Source organism: Bos grunniens, chromosome 15 (genome assembly GCF_055505025.1).
Source record: "Bos grunniens cultivar Pamir isolate PY7600 chromosome 15, Bosgru_T2T1.0, whole genome shotgun sequence".
Lineage (NCBI taxonomy): Eukaryota > Metazoa > Chordata > Mammalia > Artiodactyla > Bovidae > Bos > Bos grunniens.
The window spans coordinates 52661281-52682550 of NC_141179.1; the positions used below are offsets into that span (position 1 = coordinate 52661281).

General features: G+C 58.2%; 1 protein-coding gene across 9 annotated transcripts in view; it reads right to left on the reverse strand.

Annotated features, from left to right (window-relative positions):
* Positions 1-2387: 2387 nt before the first annotated feature.
* Positions 2388-21270, reverse strand: part of ARAP1 (ArfGAP with RhoGAP domain, ankyrin repeat and PH domain 1) — a 61897-nt gene continuing 43014 nt past the window's right edge. For 6 of the 9 annotated variants that reach the window (XM_086340636.1, XM_086340640.1, XM_086340638.1 and 3 more), the window contains 22 exons: positions 20306-20488; positions 19077-19251; positions 17758-17892; positions 16004-16139; positions 15642-15744; positions 14638-14833; positions 14312-14363; positions 14040-14203; positions 13629-13841; positions 13168-13273; positions 12609-12756; positions 12432-12518; positions 12276-12344; positions 11851-11968; positions 10383-10496; positions 9983-10128; positions 9421-9453; positions 5922-6004; positions 5136-5186; positions 4898-4961; positions 3238-3387; positions 2388-2995 (listed from right to left, as the gene is read on the reverse strand). In XM_086340636.1, coding sequence (XP_086196762.1) covers positions 2978-2995; positions 3238-3387; positions 4898-4961; positions 5136-5186; positions 5922-6004; positions 9421-9453; positions 9983-10128; positions 10383-10496; positions 11851-11968; positions 12276-12344; positions 12432-12518; positions 12609-12756; positions 13168-13273; positions 13629-13841; positions 14040-14203; positions 14312-14363; positions 14638-14833; positions 15642-15744; positions 16004-16139; positions 17758-17892; positions 19077-19251; positions 20306-20488 — 2544 coding nt within the window. In that variant the 3' untranslated portion in view covers positions 2388-2977. Of the gene's footprint in view, positions 2996-3237; positions 3388-4897; positions 4962-5135; positions 5187-5921; positions 6005-9420; positions 9454-9982; positions 10129-10382; positions 10497-11850; positions 11969-12275; positions 12345-12431; positions 12519-12608; positions 12757-13167; positions 13274-13628; positions 13842-14039; positions 14204-14311; positions 14364-14637; positions 14834-15641; positions 15745-16003; positions 16140-17757; positions 17893-19076; positions 19252-19479; positions 19653-20305; positions 20489-21270 lie in introns of those variants that run through there. The other 3 variants (XM_086340637.1, XM_086340643.1, XM_086340645.1) reach the window with 2 other exon arrangements.

Below are 21270 nucleotides of genomic sequence, written 5' to 3' on the forward strand. Positions count from 1 at the left end.
TCAGGGATCGAACCCAGGCCCCCTGCATTGAGAGTGCGAGGTCTTAGCCACTGGACTACCAGAGAAGTCCTGCACCCATGCTTTTCAAAACCACCAGTTGTGGGCAGGCGGCTTGGGAGCAAGAGCATGGGGCCGGGAAAGAAGGCCTCAGCTCCAGACCCCCCTTCTAATGCCTGGGCTCAGGGGGAAGCAAGGAGGAGGCATAGTCCACCTTCCCCTCCCCCACCCCATTGATTTCTTGTGGAGCCCAGGGGTCTCCTGAGGCCTGGAGGCCCTTGACAGCTGGATGGCTGCTGAACACTTTGCAGGGTGGACAGGTTGAGCAGGAAGGAGGCAAAAGAGAGACCGACACTCTACCCCACCTCCCAGCCCTCCCCCAGCTCAGCCTCCTCTCCATCTACAATGCCTTCACCCCAGAAACCTGACATGCCACAGCCTTCTCTCCCAGGGCTCTGCATGGTTTCCTGCCGTTAGGCCCAGACTTGGGTTGACCCCAAAGGCCTGTCCCCCTCCCCCATCCCAACTTGCACCCCCTCCTTACTATGTGTACCCAGCAAGGCTTCCGGTCTTCAGTGCCAACTTAGGGGCACCTCCTCCTCCAGCAAGCCTCCTCCCTCTCCAAGAGCTGCTGCCCACACCTTGGCAGGTCTGGCTCCAGGTTCCTTATATTCATCTCCCTCAATCCAACTTCAAATAATATGTGAACAAACCATCTAAGGCCCCAAGGGGCCCCATTTCTAGAAATCTTTGTGACAAAGACCAGCAGAGCCTCCTGCCCTAATCCACACAATACTGCTGTCTTTGCCATGTTTCATCAAGTTGAGGCCCCGGAGGCTCCTATTGGGATGTCATCCCTGATCCCTAGGAAAAGTACTTTAAGCTATCATTAACTCTACACAGTTCAGATCCCCTTCCCCAGGAGACAAATGGGGCCACTTATGAGAAGGGACAGCAGAGTCAGAATCAGGAGTGGAGGAAGGAGAATCTCCCAAAGTGGGGCGGTAGAAATGAATCACAACCCTGATTCAGGAGAGCTGTGTGACCTCGCACAAGTCGCTTCCCTTCTCTGGGCCTTTCTTCCTCTGCCAGGATAGCGCCTACACAGGCATTGACCCACAAAGGCCTTTCCTCCCTCCTTCGGACTCCAAAAGCCTGGGAGTCCAAAGCACTTCCTCCATTGTGCTGCCTTCCAGAATATCACCAGCACTAGGGTCAAAAGCAGGGCCAGGTCCCACCCGACACTCCAACAGACGACAGCCACAAGAGGGCCTTCCAGAGTCTGTGCTGGGTGGAACCAGCAGTGTTGAGTTGTCCATGGCTGCCCTCTGGTGGCCCAGTGCAGTCACTGCAGCCTGTCTGTCCCTGAGTTGGGGTAAATGACACTTGGCAGCCTAGCAGGGGAGTACCTCCAGTCTCACCCACCCTTTCTCTGGGGCACAGGGCTAGCTGGTCAGTTCAAGGTCAGATCCAGGGAAGAATTCCAGCCCCAAAGCACTTGGACAAGAGTCTTATCTTAGGTGCAGGTAGGATGGCCAGCTTGGTCTGGAGCAGCCCACCTAAGACAAAAGTTGCCAGAGAACCTATTTCAGTCTGGCATCCACTTTCCCTTCCCAAGAGACAGGAACAAGAAGCCTGGAGTCCAGGTCCCCAAGACCCCCCTCCACACCCAGGCCTCCCCACTGAACCGGATCAGTCAGAAGTCATGTGATTGACCCACCCCAACCCACTTTGCCCAGCCCCAGTGGCTTAGGCTGGGAGGTCAGCCTGTCTGCCCACTGGTCCCCGGAGAGAGGCTGGTAATGAGGCTTTAGGCAGAGGTAGCAATGTGGTGTCTGGCACCTTCCCAGGGAGTCCCAAATTCGTCTCTGCACCCCACTTGCCAGGGCCTTGTCTTCTTGGAGGAGACGGTCAGGCAGTGCCCAGTGAGGGCAGCTTCCTGGCCCAAGGCAGGGCACCTCTGGAGGGGTATGCACAGAAGCCCAGGGTAACCTGAGGCCCTTCTTCCTAATATAGCTCTGGTGCCTCTGTGACCTTGTGTCTCTAGAGGGGCTGACAAGCTACCCTGAATCACTCATATGCCACACACCCAACCCCTGGCTCAGAATCAGGCTGCACAGCAGGGCGAGTCCAGCTGGGGTCTGTCCTGGCCAGAGTCAGGACCCGCAATTCCCAGCCTGGCTGCACAGGAGTACAATGAGGGTGGCCCGGAGCCCGGCCGGGGCTCTGCCTGGGGCAGGCGGAGAGTGTCTGAACAGGGGAGAGCCTAGAGGGAGCAGGGCCAGGTCCCCAGCTTCGGGGCACAAGGCATTCACCTCTGGACCTCCTGGCCCCTCTTACCCTGGGATACTGGAAACCCACAACCAATTACAGACCTCAGCACCAGGGGATAAAATATACAGATATATTTATATTATCAAAAGGTCCCCAAAGTGGGGAAGGGGCACCGGGCAGCCTGGGCCCTCCCAGTAAGCCCAGACCAGAGGAGGGGCAGAAGTCCCCTAAGTCCAGTTCTCAGCCCTGTACACATTTACCCAGAGCTCCCTCCCCACCCCAGCTGAGTGTTCCTTCAGAGCATCCACTTTCGGCTGTTCTGGAGTTTGTGGCCAAAGGGTGGGCTCCCTTCCAGCGGGGGCCTCGGGACCTCGAGCCTCTGAAAGGACAGCAGCCTGCCAGGGTTTCTGACAGATGCCCATCTTTCCAACCCCTCCAAAGTCAGGGTGGGTGACCCTATGGGACAGCAGGCCAGGAGGGCTGAGCACCTGGACAGAGCAGGTAAGGGATTCCTCCTCAGGCAGACCCTGCTGCCTGCCCTGCCATGTCCTGGCCAGGGAACCCCAGGCTGCAGTCAGGATGAGGGGCGTGGAGATGTGGCTTCCTCAGGCGCCCCCTGCTGGCTCACGCCAGGCACGCAGGGCATGAGGGCATCTGCCCAGGAAGGCTTCACGGCGGCGGTGGCATGGCAGAGTCCCAACAGGGCTCAGACGTTTCGGAGAAGCTGTGGGAAGGCAGAGAAGCCCAGATTCCATGAACACATTTGTGAAGACTCACAGGGAGTAGGGGGCCAGGGACCAGCAATAAAGGGGGCTCCTGTGAACCTGGTGAACCCAAGGGGCCTGTCAGGGCTCCCAATGAGGACGGGCGGATGGGGCCGGAGGGCACTCAGAGAGGAGGAACAAAGGTAAGTCAGGGAGAAGCTGGGTCCCCAGACACTGCACACAGGGATGGAGAGCCACTCACAGAAAGGGGGTCCGCAGAAAAGGCAGCCACACTCCGGCGCATCTCATTCTCACTGCCTCGCAGGGGGATCAATGAAATGCTGCCCAGCCGGACCTCAGGCGCCGCCCGGGACACGCGTGAGGGCTCCGAGGGCCACACCAGGCCGTCGTGCTGGGCGGCAGGGGAGAGGAGGGGCGCTGGGCCTGGGCTCGGCTTCCGCTGGGCCCAGGCTCGGCTCTGGATCCACCCACCCTTCCCAGAAATGCCTCGGCTATGATCTGAGGTGAAACCTTCTGCTTTGATCCGAGCCGATATGAGAAGCAGCTGCTAGAGAACATGACTGTGTCTCCGGCAAAGCCCAGGCAATTATATTACTCAACAACTCTCATTTCCAGGCCCACAAGCAAACCACTCCAAGAATGCAGCGCCAAGAAAACAGTTCTACAGGAACAAGCCTGCTTCCTTTCACCAGAAACCCAGAAAGCTACAGAATCCACTCTGATTCCCTTTAGACGCTGACTACCAGGAAGCTCAGGGCTACAAGAGCTCAACCCGAGGCCCTGGTACACTCCTGTCTCCCTTTTCCCCAAACGATTCTGAGTTCTCATTTAAAACCCTGTTTGGGGACTTCCCTGGTGGTCCAGTGGACTCTGTGCTCCCAATGTAGGGTTTGATCCCTGCTCAGGGAATCAAGCAGAGAAGGCAATGGCACCCCACTCCAGTACTCTTGCCTGGAAAATCCCATGGATGGAGGAGCCTGGTAGGCACCAGTCCACGGGGTCGCACACAGTCAGACACGACTGAAGTGACTTAGCAGCAGTAGCAGCAGCAGGGAACGAAGATCCCACATGCCGTGAGGCCAAAACAAAAACAAAAACACACCTGTTTTCCAGCCCACCCCTCTAGCCCTGTTCTGGCTTCAAGTCCTCTCCAACCCGCTCCCACATAGCCCCCTGCAGCAGCCACCTCACGGGACCCCTCACCTCCAGGCTCAGCCCTCAGTCCATCCTTCCCTACAAGCCGCACCCACAATGAACCCTCTCAGACGCAAACCTGCACACCACTCTTGCATAAAAAGTCTCCCTTAGAACTGCTGACTGACAAGTTCAGCTTTCTTGGCGTGGCCTTCAAGACTGAGATTTGACTCCCAGCAACCTCTCAGTACCAGTGTCTAGCACTTCCAGGCTTCTCCCTTTATGCCCTCTTGGACAGTCCTGCCATGCCTGTGAGCAAACTGTTTCCTTGGCCTAGAATCCCCCCCGCCCCTACCTTTGCTTGGGGACCACTCCTTGATCCCCACAGATTCCACTTCCATGATACCCTCTCCTGCTGCCTTCCCCACCCTGCCACCACCTCCACGAGGTAGTGTCCCTGGCTTCCCTGTCACCCAAGCGCTCGGCTCTAACAGGCCCCTTCTGGATCTGTTTTCCTTTCCACGTGGGGAGTGAGTGCCCGAGGGCAGGGGCCTGCACCCTATGTCTCTAGCATGCCTGGCTCCAGGCTGGACCACAGCAGGTGCCAGGAAGGGTTTATAAGAGAACGAACATACAAATGCCTTAAAAGCAATTCAAAATCCTGAAGCAATCAGTGGCCTGAACAGTGAAGCAGCACACACACACACATGCTCTGTAATGGAGGCCTTCTGGGACCCCACCCCCGCCCTGCACCCCGCGCCTGGTACCTGCACGAAGAGGAAGGTGGCTAGCCACTCCCGGAGCTCCATCTGTGTCTCACAGCACAGGTACCTGCAGGGTGGGGCACAGATCTGGACACCATCAGGGCCGGCCCGGCTGAGCAGGGACACCCTGCCCTGCTCCCTTGCCCAGGGTCTCAGGGGCAGGGCCCAGACCTGGACAGTGAGGGGACCCAGTCCAGGGGGACGTGCTACCACCTCTCCTCGGCCTGGGACCCTCACTCACCACTGCTGCTTCTCGTGTTTCTCCGTCTCGTGTATCACCGTGAAGCCCCAGCTGCAGAGAAGGAGCAGGTGGGGTCACTTGACAACCCGGACAGGCCTCACAGCCCAGCAGCCTAGGCCAGGGCTGGGGGCAGAGTTCAGGGCCTTCAGCAGGCACAGCACATCCCAGCCTCTGTCTCCTCCTCTCACAGCTCCCCCCGCCCCACCAGCCTCCCAGGGCCTTGGCTGCCTACCCCCCGAGCCCTATCCCCCAGAGACAAGCAGGCACAGCCAGGGGCTAAGAGGAGAATGCCAGAAACCCAAGTCGAGGGACTGTAATTAGTAACAATGGTAGTGGCTGTGCATCGCTTTTCAACGTTTGAAACATACAAACATCTCAACTATATTTCAATTTAAAAAAAGAAACACAGCCACCTTTTGGAACAGGTGTGCCATTATTTTTCCCATTCTACAGATGTGGGAAGGGAGGCACACAGAGGTCCCAGAGTTACTCAGTGACTAACTGGATTTCCATCCAGGCCAAAGGTTCTTAGACATGAGCAAGCATCAGAGTTCCCAAGATGGCTTGTACCAGCCCAGACTGCTGCCCCCACCCCCAGAATCCATCATTTAGCACAGCTGGCATGGTGCCCGAGAATCTGGGTTTCTAACACGTTTCCAGGTGATGCTGATGCTGCTGGTCTGGGAGACCACAACTTTAGAACTACTGAAAATTGTCAAGTTCACAGCCCTCAGCCGCGTCTCCCCCGTCAGTTCTGAGCGCCACAGACCCACTTCCCCAGCTCACCAGGTGGGCGGCCGGAGTTTCTTCTTCACTCCCAGGTAGACTTTGAGACTCCTGACAGGCCACTCCTTCTCAGGCCGGTGACTCTGGGTTGGGGAGGGCAGAGGGAGCGGGCACTTCAGCCAGTCAGGGTGGGCCCTGGGGCAGGTCTCCCAACTGGGTGCCTCCCTCCCCCTTCTCCCAGCCCCTCCATATCCCAGCACAGGGGCTCTCCTCTGGGAAGCCTTCCTGACAAAGCCCTCCCTGATCATAATCCAGCCCAACAGAGCCCCCAGGCCTCTCTCCCTGCAGCAGCATCAGACAGTCAACCCTCAGTCCCGGGCAGCTGTCCACAGCAGCGCCCCCGGTCCCGCCTGCTGCCCTGCCGATGAGAACTGACGCGCAGCAGCAGCTGATCCAGCTCGTCTGTGGAGGGACACATCTGCGCGCGGCACATCGCCCTCTGGCACTGAACTAAATGGGCGTGTGCAAGCTGAGCACCTCGGCTGGCTGCTTGTGTCTGTCTGTCTCAGGTCGTTTATTCCTCACCCCTCCCTGCCCTGCGGAGGCTCCAGGGTTGACTGTGTGAACAGAAGGCTTGTGGGGTGAGCAGTTACTGATTCTTTGATTCCACAAAGTGAAGACTAATGACTCAAGCTGAAGCAGAATGGCTGTTCGGTAGACCACAGGAAGAACTTCCCAATGGTCTAGGTCAGGAAGCAGCAGACCAATGTACTGGGGAGGGGCACCAGATCACTGACGTGCTCACCTCTGGTCCCCGCCTCTGCATATGGGTCTGGGCTTGGAAGAAGCAGGCTGGCTCGGAGGCAGGGGAATGGGAGCAATGACCTCCAGGGAAGCAGTTAGTTAGAGGTCAAGCTGATGAGCCTTCCTCCTGCTCTGGGAGCCACTTGCTTGAAGCCCTGCCCCCACCAGGCAACCCTGGTACCAGCAGGGACACCAGGGTGGATGGCAGGGGAGGGGGGACTCACTTACAACCGAAACTGGGGGTCAAAAGTTGAGCCACCTCTGCTCTGTTCCCCACCATTGCTCCCAGCCACCCCCAGGCATGGCTCCTCAGCGGGAACAAAAAGAGGGGACCTAGGGGATGGGCAGGAAGCGGGAGCGTTTGGGAACTGGTGGACTTCCTTGTGAGGTCGCAATAGGATGGGCTGACTGGGGATCAGTGGAGACTCTGGCACTGTCACAGGCTTGTGGTTTAGGAGCTTATTAGGAACCTTCATCACGCTTTCACCCCTAGTCCCCCTAACGACCAGGCCTCTGGTTGGGGAGCCCTATATCTCCTGTATATAGCAGGACAATGGTGCCCAAGAGGGCCAGGAACAAGCGGGGCTGCGGGCAGGGAGGAAACTGAACTGGGCGGAGGGAAGGGAAATCAGGCTGTGGATACGAGAGGAACAAGGTGTGAGAATACAGCAGGGGAGATGCCTATGTGCAAGCAGGGAAGACACAAGGCTGGGAGCACTAACAAAACCAGACTGAGGTTGGAAGAAACCAGGCAGCGGGAATGGAAAGACGGAGACAGAGGTCATAAGAGAACGTAGGCTGTCGGCGTGGAAAACGTCCGGCTCCGGGCATGACTGGAGAAAGGATGCGGGGGAGGCTGGGCTGCAGGCACAGACGGAAACAGGCTGGGAATGAAAGCAGGCAGCAGGCTTCAAGAAGTCAGGCTGCGGGTGTGAAGGGATGAGGACTAAAATCAAGGAGCAAGGTGAACTGAGAGTGGGTGGAGCAGGGCGAGGAGAAAACTGTGGGAATGAAGGCGTTCACGCCAGGCTGTGGCTCTGTGAGCATCAGAAAAGCACCGCCCTCAAGCCCCAGGGCTTGGTGAGCGTGGCGTATGCGTGGCAGGTGTGTGACATGAGCGTGGCCAAGACAGGGAGGCCGAGGGGGTTCTGGGGGGCAAGGGGCGCGTCAGTCAATGTAACCTTCTGATCAAGCAGCTTATCTTCCCAGCATTTCCGAGGTATAAGGTCACTGACAGGGAACGAAGCTCAAAGACCTCTGCGAGAACCCAGATCTTTCTAGAATGTGCCTTTCCAGGTGCCTCAGGGTCTTTAACAACGGGAGACCCCAGGATGAGACGTGGGTTTTCACCTATCCTGAACTGCCAGGGGTTGTTCCAAATTCAAGTCTTCCTTCCTGTTGCCCCACACACTAGCGAATTCCAGGATTACAAGCAGCTCACTACTGGCTCCTATGAGACTGGTGCTGGCTGCCCCGGGACTGCACCGCCAGGGCCCACACTGACCAGCCCTCGCTGCCGAGGCCTTTGCCCCTGTACTTCAGGGGGTAAAAACTGGAGCTCTGAGGCTTACAAATCTGGATTTGAAACCCAGTCTACCGCCTAGAGATGGCCTTGGACAAAGCACTTGAAGCCTGCTTTCTCCCTGTGAAGTGGGGACAATGCCCCTCCCCAGAGGACAGCAGAGAGATTGCATGTCCCAGTATGGGAAAGGCCGGACACAAAGCCTGGCTCCACAGACATGAGATCTGCTTCCTCCTTCTAGCTCTCCCGCCTTCCCTCCTCCAAGTCAAGGGATCAGCAGACGCTGATGCTCTTTCAGGTGGCCCAGCCATCCTCCCTTCTCTCTGTCAACACACAAATAGTCCCTAGAGGGAGGGAGCCAGGAAAAAGGCATCCCAGAAGCAAGGAGGACTGACTAGAGGGCTAAGGCACAGAAGTAAGGAAGTGATAACGATGATGGAGGCAAAAGAGCAAAGAGGAGGCCTTACCCACAAGGGTCAGCAGGAGCCCAGGTTGCATTAACAGAGATACAGTGAGCAAACAGAGGGAGGCGAAGGTCCTGCTCTATCTGCTCTGCTCCCTCCATGGCAGCCAGGCCTCTTCAGATGTCCTTAGGAGACACTGGTAGGAGCTCAGGCTGAACCCCTGGGCGTAGAAACATGTTTCTGCTGACCATCTGCACAGAGCATCTGCACTCTGTGGTACCCAAGGCACAGCTGGGGTCCACAGGGGTATTGTGGGAGGCAGGTCTCAGCTGAACCTGAGCAAGGTCTTTCTCCCAGACAGGAGTATCATTCTAGAGATAGGGCAGCCCCCCAGAGAGGAGAGGTTGAGCTTCCCTCTCTCAGGGTATGTAAACACAGGCTGGCAACCAGCTGCCAGTGGGGAATATACCACAAGCTTCTGTAGTCCTGCTCTCCTGTTTTAGGATAAGGAAAGTAACAATGATGTTCTAATAGCACTGGAACTCTCTCCGGGGTTGGAAAGAGGGTGGTTCCTACGGGCCTCCACTAACTGGTTCCACAGCTGAGTCCTTTGGAGAACTCGAAAGCACTGATGGGGACCCTGGCGAAGGACTCTGGGACAGGGCTGGTGATGAGAAGGGCAGGAGCCTAGGCCACAGACCCCAGGTAGAGGCCAAGAAACCATGCCTGGAGATGGCCAGGAGCTCTGGCTGTGACCCTGTGCTCCCACCAGGCTCATTTGACCCCCAGGCGGTGTAAGGCAGCTGGCAGTTGACCCGGAGCTACTCACGGTCTCAGGGGCCCCGCTCCATGGCCTCTGGCTCTGTTTGATAGAGGATCAGGGTTACGGACGAAGGAGGCCCAGGGCTAGGACGGTGTGTGTTGTGGTGCGTGGCGGGATGTGGCTCGTATGTGCAAAAGATGAGGGGGAGGCACTGGGATGGAGATGGTGTCTGGTCAGGGAGGACATCTGACATGTGGACAGCGTGGGCACAGAGTGGGTCGGCAGTGGGTATGGCCTATGAAGCAACAAGGCATGCACAGGCCACAACGTGGGGCTGTCACCTCAGCAGGTTCTTTTGGGTGACATGACCAGGCACGGGGGGATAGCACATGCCTGATGTAATGGCATTCAGGTACCAGGGCCTGGGAGGGCCCCAGGGCAAAGCCAGAGCCACAGCAGGAGGGTCTCTGAGAGTCCACAGCTCCCCACAACCAGTGCTGTGCTGTATCAAGACCCCACGATGGGGATGCTCCCGCCATCAGGCCCAGGGGGACACTGGAGCCTGGGTGACCGAGCACGCGTGGGTGCGGGTGCCCACTGCAGGCCAGGACCTGGCAGGATCACGTACCCGGACCTCCTTATAGAGCCGCAGGCAGCTGCTGTTGAGGATGAAGTAGCGATCGTGGAAGCCGCCCGTGGGCAGGCCCAGGCCCAGGAGGCTGCGGTCCTCTCGGAACTTCATCATGCCGTGCTTGGTCTCACCCACGTGGCTGGCTGGGGGAGGAGTGGAGTGGGCACAAGCTGTGCCCACCCGTGGACACAGACACCCGGGGCGGGGTCCCCCAATGAAGGAAACTGCCCTGTCCTGCTCCAGCCTCTGAAGAGGCCTGCCCCCCTGGTACTTGCTGCCTGAGCCTCTCCTGCCTGGCTCCACCATATCCTGCTCCAGGTCTAGATGGAGGGACCCCCCCACCCCCCACCAGGCTTCCCAGCCCCGCAGGCACCGCCCACCCAGGGACACCACCTACCTAGGTACAGCAGCATGGCCTCCATGGACTGGTGCTTCTTCACCACCAGGTAGCTGTCTGTGCCCAGCCCGTGCAGGATGGGAAGCACCTTCTCCGCAAAGTGCAGGGGGCGCTCTGGGGAGGGGACACTTGGTCACTGGGGCCACAAGGCCAGACAGCACTGAGAGCTGGCCCACAGACACCCATCACCAACGTGGCGAATGGCACTGCCCACCGCCTCTGCCTCCTACTGCCACACGGCTCCCCTGACCACTCCTGACACATCTGGGCAGGACCAAATCTGTTCCAACCTGCCACGTTCAAAACCAAGCTGGTGATCTTTCCTGTGCGTCCTCATCAGGGCAAAGAGCACCCCCCACCAGGCTACTCAAGCCGGAAATAAACTCTCCTCCCTCTCAGTCTGCAATGTGTCGAATCTCTCTGCTTCTTTCCAGCTCCTGGCAGCCAACCTGGCGCGTGATACCATCTTCCTGGACCAATGGTGTGGCCTCTGAAGCAGTCCCTGCCATGGGCGCTCATCCCCTCTCTCCGTGTCCCTCTACCCAGCAGTAAGGAGGAATCTTTTCCAGCTCCCAACCACTAACTTTTCAATGGCCTTGTGTTGTTGTCAGGCCATGAGAGTGGCCTCTGCCTCCATCTTCAGCCCCACCCTGTGCCACACACCTCACTGCCCTTATCTCAAGCTCCTTGAAAGTACAGAGCCCCTGGCCACCACACGGCCTTTGTCCACGCTGTCCCCACTGCCTGGAAGTACGTTCCTCTCTTCTTCGCCAAGTAACCCCTACTCTTCCTTAACCTCCTAGTCCAGGGGCTCCAAAGCCAGAGACCTTGTTATAAGCTTTGGTGGCATTATGGCCCTTTCTTTCACAGAAGTTAACACAGCTGTAGTTGTGTGTTTATGGGTGTGATCACAGGATCAGAATCTCTATTCCATACTAGAGTAACCCCTGTGAGGGAAGGGACTACGTGCCCAACTCTCCTGCTGACTGCCTGGCACTCAACAAACAACAGTAAAACAAATGAACAGACACACCCTCAACCTCCACTGCCACTGAGACCATCCTTCACCCTAAAATGCCTTATCACCCCCCTTTACCACCGTGGCCCCTTAACAGCACCAGCACTGCACCCCGTTTCTCCAGCATGCTTCTCACCACCCATGCTGTCACTCACAACCCCATTATCAAATTCAGCATCTCCACCATTGCAAGCAACACCAATCTCATTAACACTAGAGAAAGTGCCATAGCTGACACGATCCACTCCTTCACCATCCCTCCCATCAGCCATGTTACAGCTGCCACCTGAACCCCCGCCAGCACGCTTTCACCACCATCACTGAGGTCACAACTCGACAGCCACATCCATCACCTAAAACACCCCCTTGCCACCGGTATCGCCAAACTGGGATAGAGGACGACAGACTGGGGCTGCCCCATTTCCTGCACCAGTCCTGGTGGTCACGCACCTGCCTCCTCCCTCTCGTTGACCTCGAAGCAGGTCCAATAGTCCTTCTCCCTGATGCCCACATTCCTGCGATCCAGGATCTCCAAGGTAAGCTCCTCTGCAGTCATGGATGCTGGGATCTGTGTGGACCCAGGAGGAGGAGGAGATCAGCCTACCCAACCCCCAGCCCTCACTCTGTCACAACCTTGCTGTGTGGTTGTGAGCCCACCCCTCTCAGTGTCCTCTGGAGTACTGGGATGCAGGAGGCTGTCTCTGAGTGGTCCTGATGGGTGAGAGGGGAAAGAGACAGGCTCTGGCACTGGCCAGATACAGGTCCCAAACCAGGGCTCCCCTGGGGGTGGAAGCCATGCTCCCTGGTCATCGGAGCCTGTGCCTGGTCCAGCCTGACTCTCCTAGCCCCTTGGCCTCTCGGTCCCTGGTCCCCACCTTGACGTGTTGCTCTGCCTCCGCCTTCTTCTCCTCTAGGTACACGGTACAGATGAAGTCACCGGCGTGCTGTAGGGAAACAGGGCTCAGCGGGAGGCCTGGGGAGTGGGTGCAGGTGCCTGGCCTGAGCCCCCCACCCCAGGCCCTGCCCTTCACCTGGGTTCCGCTAGCAGTGCCAGCCACACGCATCTTCACGATGGCAGTGACCTCCTCCCGCTGCTTCCTCAGCTCCTCCTCATCCACCTGTAAAGGGGGAAGGGACAGGGACAGACAGTCACTGCTGCCCATGAGGCTGAATGCTGCCCACCGCTGCCCGCCTGCTGGGGAACGCACACTGAATACCACCACATAGTGGCTGATGAGGTCTTCCACCACACGGCCGGCCTTGTAGTCCTGCCCATCTGTCTGGAAGAGCGTGGGCCCAAACACAATAGCCAGGTTGTGCGTGTTCATCTGGTTCGTGTCTGAGAAGCACTGGACACTGGACACAGAAGGACGGAAGCCTTGAATGAGGGGTCTAACCCAGGACTTCCCTACCTCACCTTCCTAATTCCTGCCCGGTCCATGAATGGCTCCTGGAGTGAGGCCATGGTAGGTCCCAGTCAGAGAGGACCACTAGTTAAGAGGAAGAGGGGACAGTCTTTCTGACCAAGTTTTGGGTCCCAGGGAGAAGTAAGGCTGGGAACCTGAGAGATGTGGCTGCTAGCTGAAACCTCCTCTACTCTCCCACCCTGAAGGAAGCAAGCTGGGAGCCAAAGTGTCCAAGACCAGGGCACATCATAAGGCAACACTCAGTTCCCAGACCCACCTGGTTCCCAGGGGAGAAGAGTCAGCCAGGTTGGGAGTAGAAGAGTCTTATCCACCCCAGCCCCCCAGGAGTGCTGCTCCTCACCAGTACAAGTGGCTGATAAGAGCCTTCACTGTGGCCCGGTTGACTGGGGGCAGACGTGCCAGAAGCTCTCGGTACCTGGACACCTTCTCCTCCTCATCCTCAATCTCTGGGTAGGGAGAGATGGATCAGGTCAGGAATCCCCCCCAGTAACCACCTTCCCTGTCCCACCCCTCGGGCTACTCTGCCTCCCATCCTAGGTGATATCACTCTCTACCCCGCTCTAAGTCAAATAAGGCCAGCCATGTAACAAAAGGAAAAAATTCTCCAACTCCAAGGGATGCCAGCTCTGCATAGAGTGACAATGGGAATGAGAGGCAAGGAGGAAGGGGCGCTAGAGTCCACCGCTGGGGCATGCTTAGCCCCAAGCGCATGATGGGGAGGGCAGGGAAAACTGAGATCAGAGTGTACAAGTCAGCAGCACTGGCCTGGGTCTCAGACTGGGCATGGGCTGCAGGGCCTACCTGAGGCCTCCAGCCAGGCTAGGCGCTGGACTCGAGTGAAGAGCCCATCGGGCAGATCTCGCAAGAAGCGCTTGAGTGCGGAGGAGACGTCGTCCACGTGCTGCTCGCCCTCCTTGAGGCGCACAGAGCGAGCGTCCAACCGTAGGCTCTCCAGCAGCCGTAGTGTTTTTGACGTCTGCCCACACTTGCGGTAGATGCCCTCGGAGGTCAGGCCTGGAGAAGGGTGGGGCTCAGCTGGGGGCGTGGCCGAGCCGGGGCGTGGCCAAACATGAGGGACTATGGGCATTGGGCAAGGGGCGGGCCTCGAGGCTTTCAGGGAGATCTCAGGAAGGCGAGGCTCGGCCTCTGCGGCAGGAGGTGAGTCTCTCTAGGAGGGGCGGGGCGGGGCCTGTGCATGGAGGCCGAGCTCACCGTACTGCGTGATGTAGTCCACACAGCGGTACACAATCACGGGGATATCCGAATCTCCCAGCTGCTGCTCTGACAATGTGTCCCCGGAGCTGGCCGCTGCTTTCTGGATGGCCCCTAGCCAGCCCATGAAATCCAGCCGCCGCTCCCCCTGGATGTACAGCGTCCTGGGCCGGGAAGTCAGTCACTTGGGGGACCCACCACCTGTCCCACCTCTCCCAGGCCTGTCAGACTGCCCAGGCTTCTCAGAGCCCCTTCAGGAAGCCAAGGCTCACCTCCGTCGCTCCACCAGCACCAGCACCTGGTTCTCGCTGTCCCCCTGGACGGCTGTGGAGAAGCCAGTTGAGGTGAGGTCCAGGCCTCGTTCATGGTTCCTAACCTGCTCCCTCCCAAAGCTCTCTGGGTCCACGCACCCCTGGGACCCACCCACCAATCCATGGGGTGGCTGAGATGCATCCCAAGGACAGGAGAGGACATGAGCAGGCAGGCTGCTCCTTCTGGCTGGGTTAGGGTAAAGTTCAGACTTAAGGAGAGGGGCTGGGGCCTGGGAGCCCAGGATAGGGTGCCCTGGAGATTGGGGCCCAGGTCCAGGCGTACGCACAAAGCTCCTGTAATTTCCGAAGTTGCAGTGGCTCCTCACAGGGGCCTTCTGGGAAGACAGCGTAGAGCTCGGAGCCGGTGAGGGCAAACCAGCCCTCCTGCGCCCGCTGTAGGCTCAGGCCAGCTTTGTAGGGAAGGCGTCCAAGCCTCTCAAAGTCCCGAGCCAGCAGATCCTCAGCCAGGGGAGGCACGAACGCCTGGTGGGGAGGCCAGGGACAGTGGAGATGGCCAGGGAGACTGCATCAGCCAACAGCACTGCCCACCTGGGATATCCCAGCTGTTTGGCTTGTGGGCATGTACCGATTTTCCATGCAGTGCAGTGAACCAACGTGGGTATCATGCCCCATTTCATACCATTCAGATATGCCCTCCTCTGGTATGCCTTCCCAGACACCATTAGGGATGTCCCTTCCCTGGGGCACCAAGGCATTCTTGCCCTCTGTTGTAGTACCAATTACAGTTTCTGCTGTTTGACCCATCTGTCTCCTCTACCAGCCTGGGAGCCACTGAGGAGCTGGGACCATGACTGGTTCATCCAGGTCCCCAGGGCTCTGAGGACTGACCCTCAGGAGGCCCCCAGATGATTGACCAATGAACCAGAGAAAGAGTCACAGACCCTCAAAACACAGGGACCCTACAGGGTGCCTGATTCTAGTCCCCAGGGCAGAGCTCTCCTCTGCAGCCTCCCTGCCTCCTTCCTCCAGGACAAGGCGCTCGCTCCCCCAGCAGCAGCACTATCCATCTCAGGATGGCTCTGCCTTTCATTAGTAAACATATACTGAGCACCTAGGGAGCTCAGGCTCACGGCCCTACTTCACAGAGTTGAGCTAGGTCTCCTGACTGCCCCCTTCCCCTGACCCCCGGAGGGCTGCAAATTACATCTGGCCCTGGGTCCTGTGTCTTCTGCCTTCCATCCAGCCCTGATCCATAATGCGGGAAAGCCGGGGGTCCTACCCAGCACCCCAACAGACTCCCCCCACACCAGCCTGCTTAACCCAGGCCCACCTTGGCAATGCACTTGATCCACTCACGAGCCTGCTCTGCGGTCTCCAGCCCAAACAGGTATAGCCGCTCTCCTTCTGTGTACACCTCAAAAGTGTGCTCAAAACTGTTGATACACAGGCCAGGATTCAGGCCCACTCTGCCAAGCACTGGCCCACCTCCACCCACTGCCCCTGTGACTACCCTTCCCTGGTCCCGTAAGAGGTTAGGGCCGTAGGAGACCTGGTTTAGCCCTTGCATAGCACCAGCTTGCTGTGTGACTCCAGGGAGATCCCACCCATCTCTGGGCCTGTTTCCCAATCTCCCCAGTGGAGGGCTGGACCTTACATCAATAACAGTCTGTGATTCTGCCCAGGGGTGCTCACCCATGGGTGTCAGGAGTGGGCACTGCCAGACACACAATCTCACTGGCCCGAATCTCCCCGTTGGGGGTCACTGCCCGCTCATTCTCATAGTAGCTCAGGACCCCGTCGCTAAGCACACACCAGCGTCGGCTGAACTCTGGGGAGAAGACAGGCAGGGGAACCGTAAGGGAGCCCTCCACCTTCACCTGAACATTACCACTGCATCCTCCCTGGGCCTCCACTCCCATCTGACTCATGTCCTCTTCACTCTAATTCACAAGCTTCCCCCAAACCTATCTTCCTCCCTGTAGCCCCAGCAAGCCAGCCCCACCCACCTCTCCAGCCACCTCTCTGACCACTCTGGATACACATCCCACACTCCCTGCTTTTGCTCGCCCTATTTCCTTTACCCACACCCTCCCACCCTCCAAGGCCAGCCCAAATGCCCAGGAAGACTTCTGTAACGTAACCCCCATGCCCCACCCTCCTCTGCCAGCAGGACCTACTGCTCTGTACTCTGCTTCCTCCTATAATGGATCTAAGGAGACTGACACGATCCCATAAAGGAACAGAAATGGGAGTCTGGACCAGGAAAGCAGGAAAAAATACAGACTGTCAAGGTCACGCAGGCTCGTAGAATTCATAGCACTGAGCATCACATAGGCTCAGAGCTTCCTGGCATCCACGGCAAAAAAAAAAAAGGATGAGTCAGGCAGTTACATAAATGATATTGCCGAGCAGAGGGAAATAGACTAGGGGCAGTGCCCCAGAGGCAGTGAGGTGGTGAGCTGCACAGAGTTCTCAAGAAATCTGTTTGGGAGTTGGAGAGCTTCCTCTGGGGGTGCTGAGGGATGCAGTGAGCAACGGCCTCAACAGTGCTCACACAGCAGAGTCTCTCATCCTGTTTAGGAGGACATGACATTTGCCCTCTGAGGGCGGTGTGCCCCAGAGGCTGCCTCTCAGGCTGAGCTTCCTTCAGTCCTTCCCGCCCTGCCTCAGTCATTCCTCATCCTGTGGCCCTGCAGCACACAGGCCCACAGAGAACCATAAACAGACTCAGAAATAGACAAATTAAGGTCAGGTAAGTAGTGTGAAAGTAGGGTAAGAAGGGCTTGCTATTTTGGATTAAGTGGCTGGGAATAAAGTCTTCACGGAGTGACACTGAAAGAGATCTCTTTTTAAGTAAGGGACTAACCATGCAGATATTTAGGGAAACACACTTTGGGCAGAGGGAACCACAAGTACAAAGGGTCTGGTGAGTGTGTATGTTTAAGAAGCAGCAAGGAGGCCAGTAAAGCTGGAGAGGAGTCAGCAAGTTAATGGGGTGGGGCAGCCGATGTGCGCATCCTTGCAGGCATTGGTAATAAGGACTGTACTCAGAATGTACTCAGAGATGGGAGCAAACGGAAGGCTAAGGAGAGAGATGACAGACCTTTAAGCTCAGTCTTTAAACTTCCCAACATCCAAGTACTCCAAATACCAGCTGCCCCAGCACAGGGCCCACACCTGGTAGGTGCTCAATAAAGGGCTTCTTTGAGCTCAAGGAAACTCTGGAAGTGACTCACTCTGCAGTGCCATGCTCCACTCTCACCGGATCAGCCCATTTATTAAGCACTCACTGTATACCCAAGACCACACCCAGGACACCCTGCAGGGTGACTAGACCAGAGTGCACTCGGCACCCTCAGGGGGTCCCCCAGCCTGGCCAGCTCTGGCTTCTCTGGCTCTGCCACCATGCCAGAATGCCATGGCCAGGGCGGGGTCCTGGCACCCACCTTCCCGAGCCCGGCGGTCCTGCAGCAGCTTCCCTGCAGAAGCAGTCTTGTAGACGAAGCTGCTGTGGCTCACAGTTGGCAGGATAACCGAGTAGTGCTTTTCCAGGGGCCTCACTGAATCCAGCCGAGGTGCCTCTTTGGGGAAGGGAGGGAAAGAGTGGCTGGTCACTATCCAAGGGAGTCCCCTCTCACCCCCACCTGGACTGGGTATTTAAGCTGGCACTCAACTCACCCACCCCTGCTCCCTAGCACTGCTCCCTGACTAGCACCCTTGGGCTCCTACTGCCGCATTCCGGATTTTGCCTAAACCTTTCTCCACCTTTCCCACTTTGTGTAAATTCCGTCCCACTCACAAGGCCTGGCTCCAGTACCTCTCCTTCCAGGGAGCTTCCCTGACTCTCCAGCCCAGCTCTTCCTGTTGGAAGCACAGGGCCAGCACACTAGAATGAGGGGGGCCTGGAGCAAACTCTCTAACAATCCCCAGAGGGAGCTTGTCTCAGACAATGCAAAGCCTAAGGAAGCAGCCTGGCTCCAGCCCTGCTCCCAGCGGTCCCAAAGCCCAAGCCAGCTGGGTGGTCTCCTGTGCCTTCCCGGACACCTGGGCTCCCTCCAGCCCAGTGCGCCCCACCCACCCATGGCCCTGAGCCCAGTCCTGGCCGCCGGGCTCCACCCTCGGTCCTACGATGTAGCCCCAGAGGCTAGTACTGGGCCATGACCAGCGACGCTCACCCCCACCACCCGCTTCTCAGCTACCCCGAGACTGGGAGCCAAATGGGACCCAACCCAACTGCAACAGAGCCCCACCCAGAGAGCGGCAGACAGGGCTGCCCGGGTGAGTCCCTCTGCACACAGGAAATGCAGTACACCCCCCACATACACAGCAACACAGACACGCTCTGCACACACACACACACAAACCCTGAGGCCCTCAACACCCCCAGGTGCAAGGAAGCAAAGCCACAGCAGCTCAGAGACACACAGACCCGGGCTCATGGACGCTGCCCAGAGGTCCCACACTGTGGGCCAGGGAGGGACCCACAAACACATAAAGAGAGATGCAGAGACAGAAACACAAAGAGACACGTGTATGAAGGGGAAGCCAGAGGCACAAATGCCCAAAAGTCATGTAAATGTCATACACACACTGTTGCACCAGGACCCCTGGAAAAGCTGCAGTGACAGCTCAAGTGGTATATGAACCAGACCTCACAGGGCGATACCCCTCCACTGGCACCCAACAACCAGCATCCATCCCCTCCCAAGGGCCTGAGCCTGGCAGCAGGGAGGTGCCATCCCTTGAGGTGAACAGTCCCACTCACCTGTGGTCCGGTTGTTCCGAAGGAATTCCATCTGCAGTGTCTGTCCCGCCTGCTCGGCAAGAGCCAGGGGCGTGGGGGCCTTGGGGTCCCCTGAGAAGCAGTTGACCCCAGCCCCACAGCCCAGGAGTGCCTGGGTCTCAGCCAGGTCTGAGGTGGTGACTGCGGCACACAGGGCCTGGAAGAAGGGCGGGGGGGAGGGTCAGGCCGAGCCGGAGCGAGGGGCCAGTGGGACAGTGTCATGCAGGGGTGAGGGAGGAAGAGGAAGGAGCCACCCAGGTCAAGGGCCCACCCTCAGAGTGAAAGAGAAGCAAGGGAGGAAGACTGACAAGAGGAGAAAAGAAAGGGCAAAGGGAGCGAGCGGGGAGGGGCATCCCCTTAGGGGTTCTAGCCATCCAGGCCTCACCCTGCCGACAGCCCCCTGGGACCGTCAGCCACCAGGCCTGTTCTCTAGAGGATCTCAAGCTCCCTCTGCCTTGAGGAAGGGCAGGGGGGGTGCTTTGTAGCGCATTCCTCCCACATTTGAATTCCTCACCGCCTGCCCATCCCTCCCAACCAATGGGAGTTGCCGCCCCTCCTGGCTGGCGGCTAGACTGGGCTGGGCTGGGGGCTGAACGCCTGGGTTCCTGGGAGGTGGAGGCCTGGCTCCCACTGGGCTTCTAACCGGACTCAGCCTGACTGGGTGGGGCTACTTGGGGGAAGGGCTGAAGGTTGACCAGAGGTCACAAGTGGCACCCCCCTGCTTCAGAGGCGGTTACCTCCCACTCAGGCCAAGCCAGACCAGGGACAGGGCTTGGCTCCCGGTCTGCTGGAGCTTGGGGGCCCATGAGGGGCCTCATCTTGAGTGGGGTGTGGATGGGGGGGCGGGTCGGAGCAGCCAGCTGTTTTTCATGAGCCTGACAGGAAATAGCATCCCCATCAAGTTCACTCCTTTTGGCAGGATTCAGAAGGAGCAGGATGGGGTGCGGAGACAGAGGAATCGGGGGGAGGGAGGCAGACAGATGCTGAGGACGTGGCCTTGGCCCAAGGGTCAGGCCTGGCTCCTCCTTGCTTTGGCCCAACTGTCCCTGTGGCTTAGGCAGTGTCCTTCTGCTGTCTGGGCGTCAGTTTCCCTACAGGACCGCTCCTCACTCTGAGCTAGTGGGAAAGCTGGGCTGAGACAGAGTGAGGAATGATGGGGGCATGAGTAACGCGGGTGGTTTCAGGGGGCCTCACGGGCCCAGTGCCCTGACCTTGTCCAGCTCCTCCTGGTTGCCAAAGAGTGGGTGGTAACGGCGGTACTTGCCCTCGCGGTATTTGGCTTCGAGGTGGCACCGCCGGGCACTGGGGCTGCTGTTGGGCTGCAGGGCCTCACTGGGGGGCACGTTGGCTGCCCAGAAGTGGTTCCCGGCAGCATTGCCCAGCTGTAAGAAGAGCTGTGGGTGCAGGAAAGAGGTCAGAAGGGCAACGTACAGCTGGGGCCCATGCCTAGCAAAGCCTTGGTTTTGAGGTTGTTAAGTGAGGGGCTGGAAGAGCCAGGCCATCCGCCCACTCTCCCATCAGGGAAGCTGAGGGGACAGCCTGGCCTGCTGGTGGCCCTGGGTGCTCCCTCACTAACGCTGGGCCTGAGCCCAGCCCCTCAGCTCAGTTATGGGACCAGAGACAGACAGTCTAACAGGTGGAGGCCCAGGTTGGGTGCCTGGTTGGGTGCCTTGCTATCTCCCCACCTAGTCCCACATCTGGAACTCTGCATTCCTAAGACTATCACAGCTGGTGGGGGCCTAGCCTGTCAGCCAACTGGGTGGACAGGGATTATGGAAACATCTCCTGTCCCTGACATTCCTCTCTGGGCTCAGAGGAAGAGGGGTAAGGGCAGATTTCGCAGGGCTCCGACACTCAGGGTATGCATTCTTTCACTGTGCTCATCGCTTGTGCCACAGCTATTTCCTGGGGCCCCCAGCTTGCCTGCTTGCCAGGTGCTGCGTGGGGTGCTGGAGTCAGAGCAGAGAACAAAGCAGAAGCAGTCCCAGCCACTGACTCACATTGTGATTCCGGGAAAGTCATTTTCTCTCCCTGTGTCTCAGTATCCTCTGTAAACTGGGGTTCTAACCCTAAGTCACAGGGGATATGACACCCAAACTGCTCTGGAGTCTGCAGCTTGGCTGGGGCAGTAAGGAGGGTGGTGTGTGGTCGGGCCCTGGCCCAGCCTCCTTTTGCA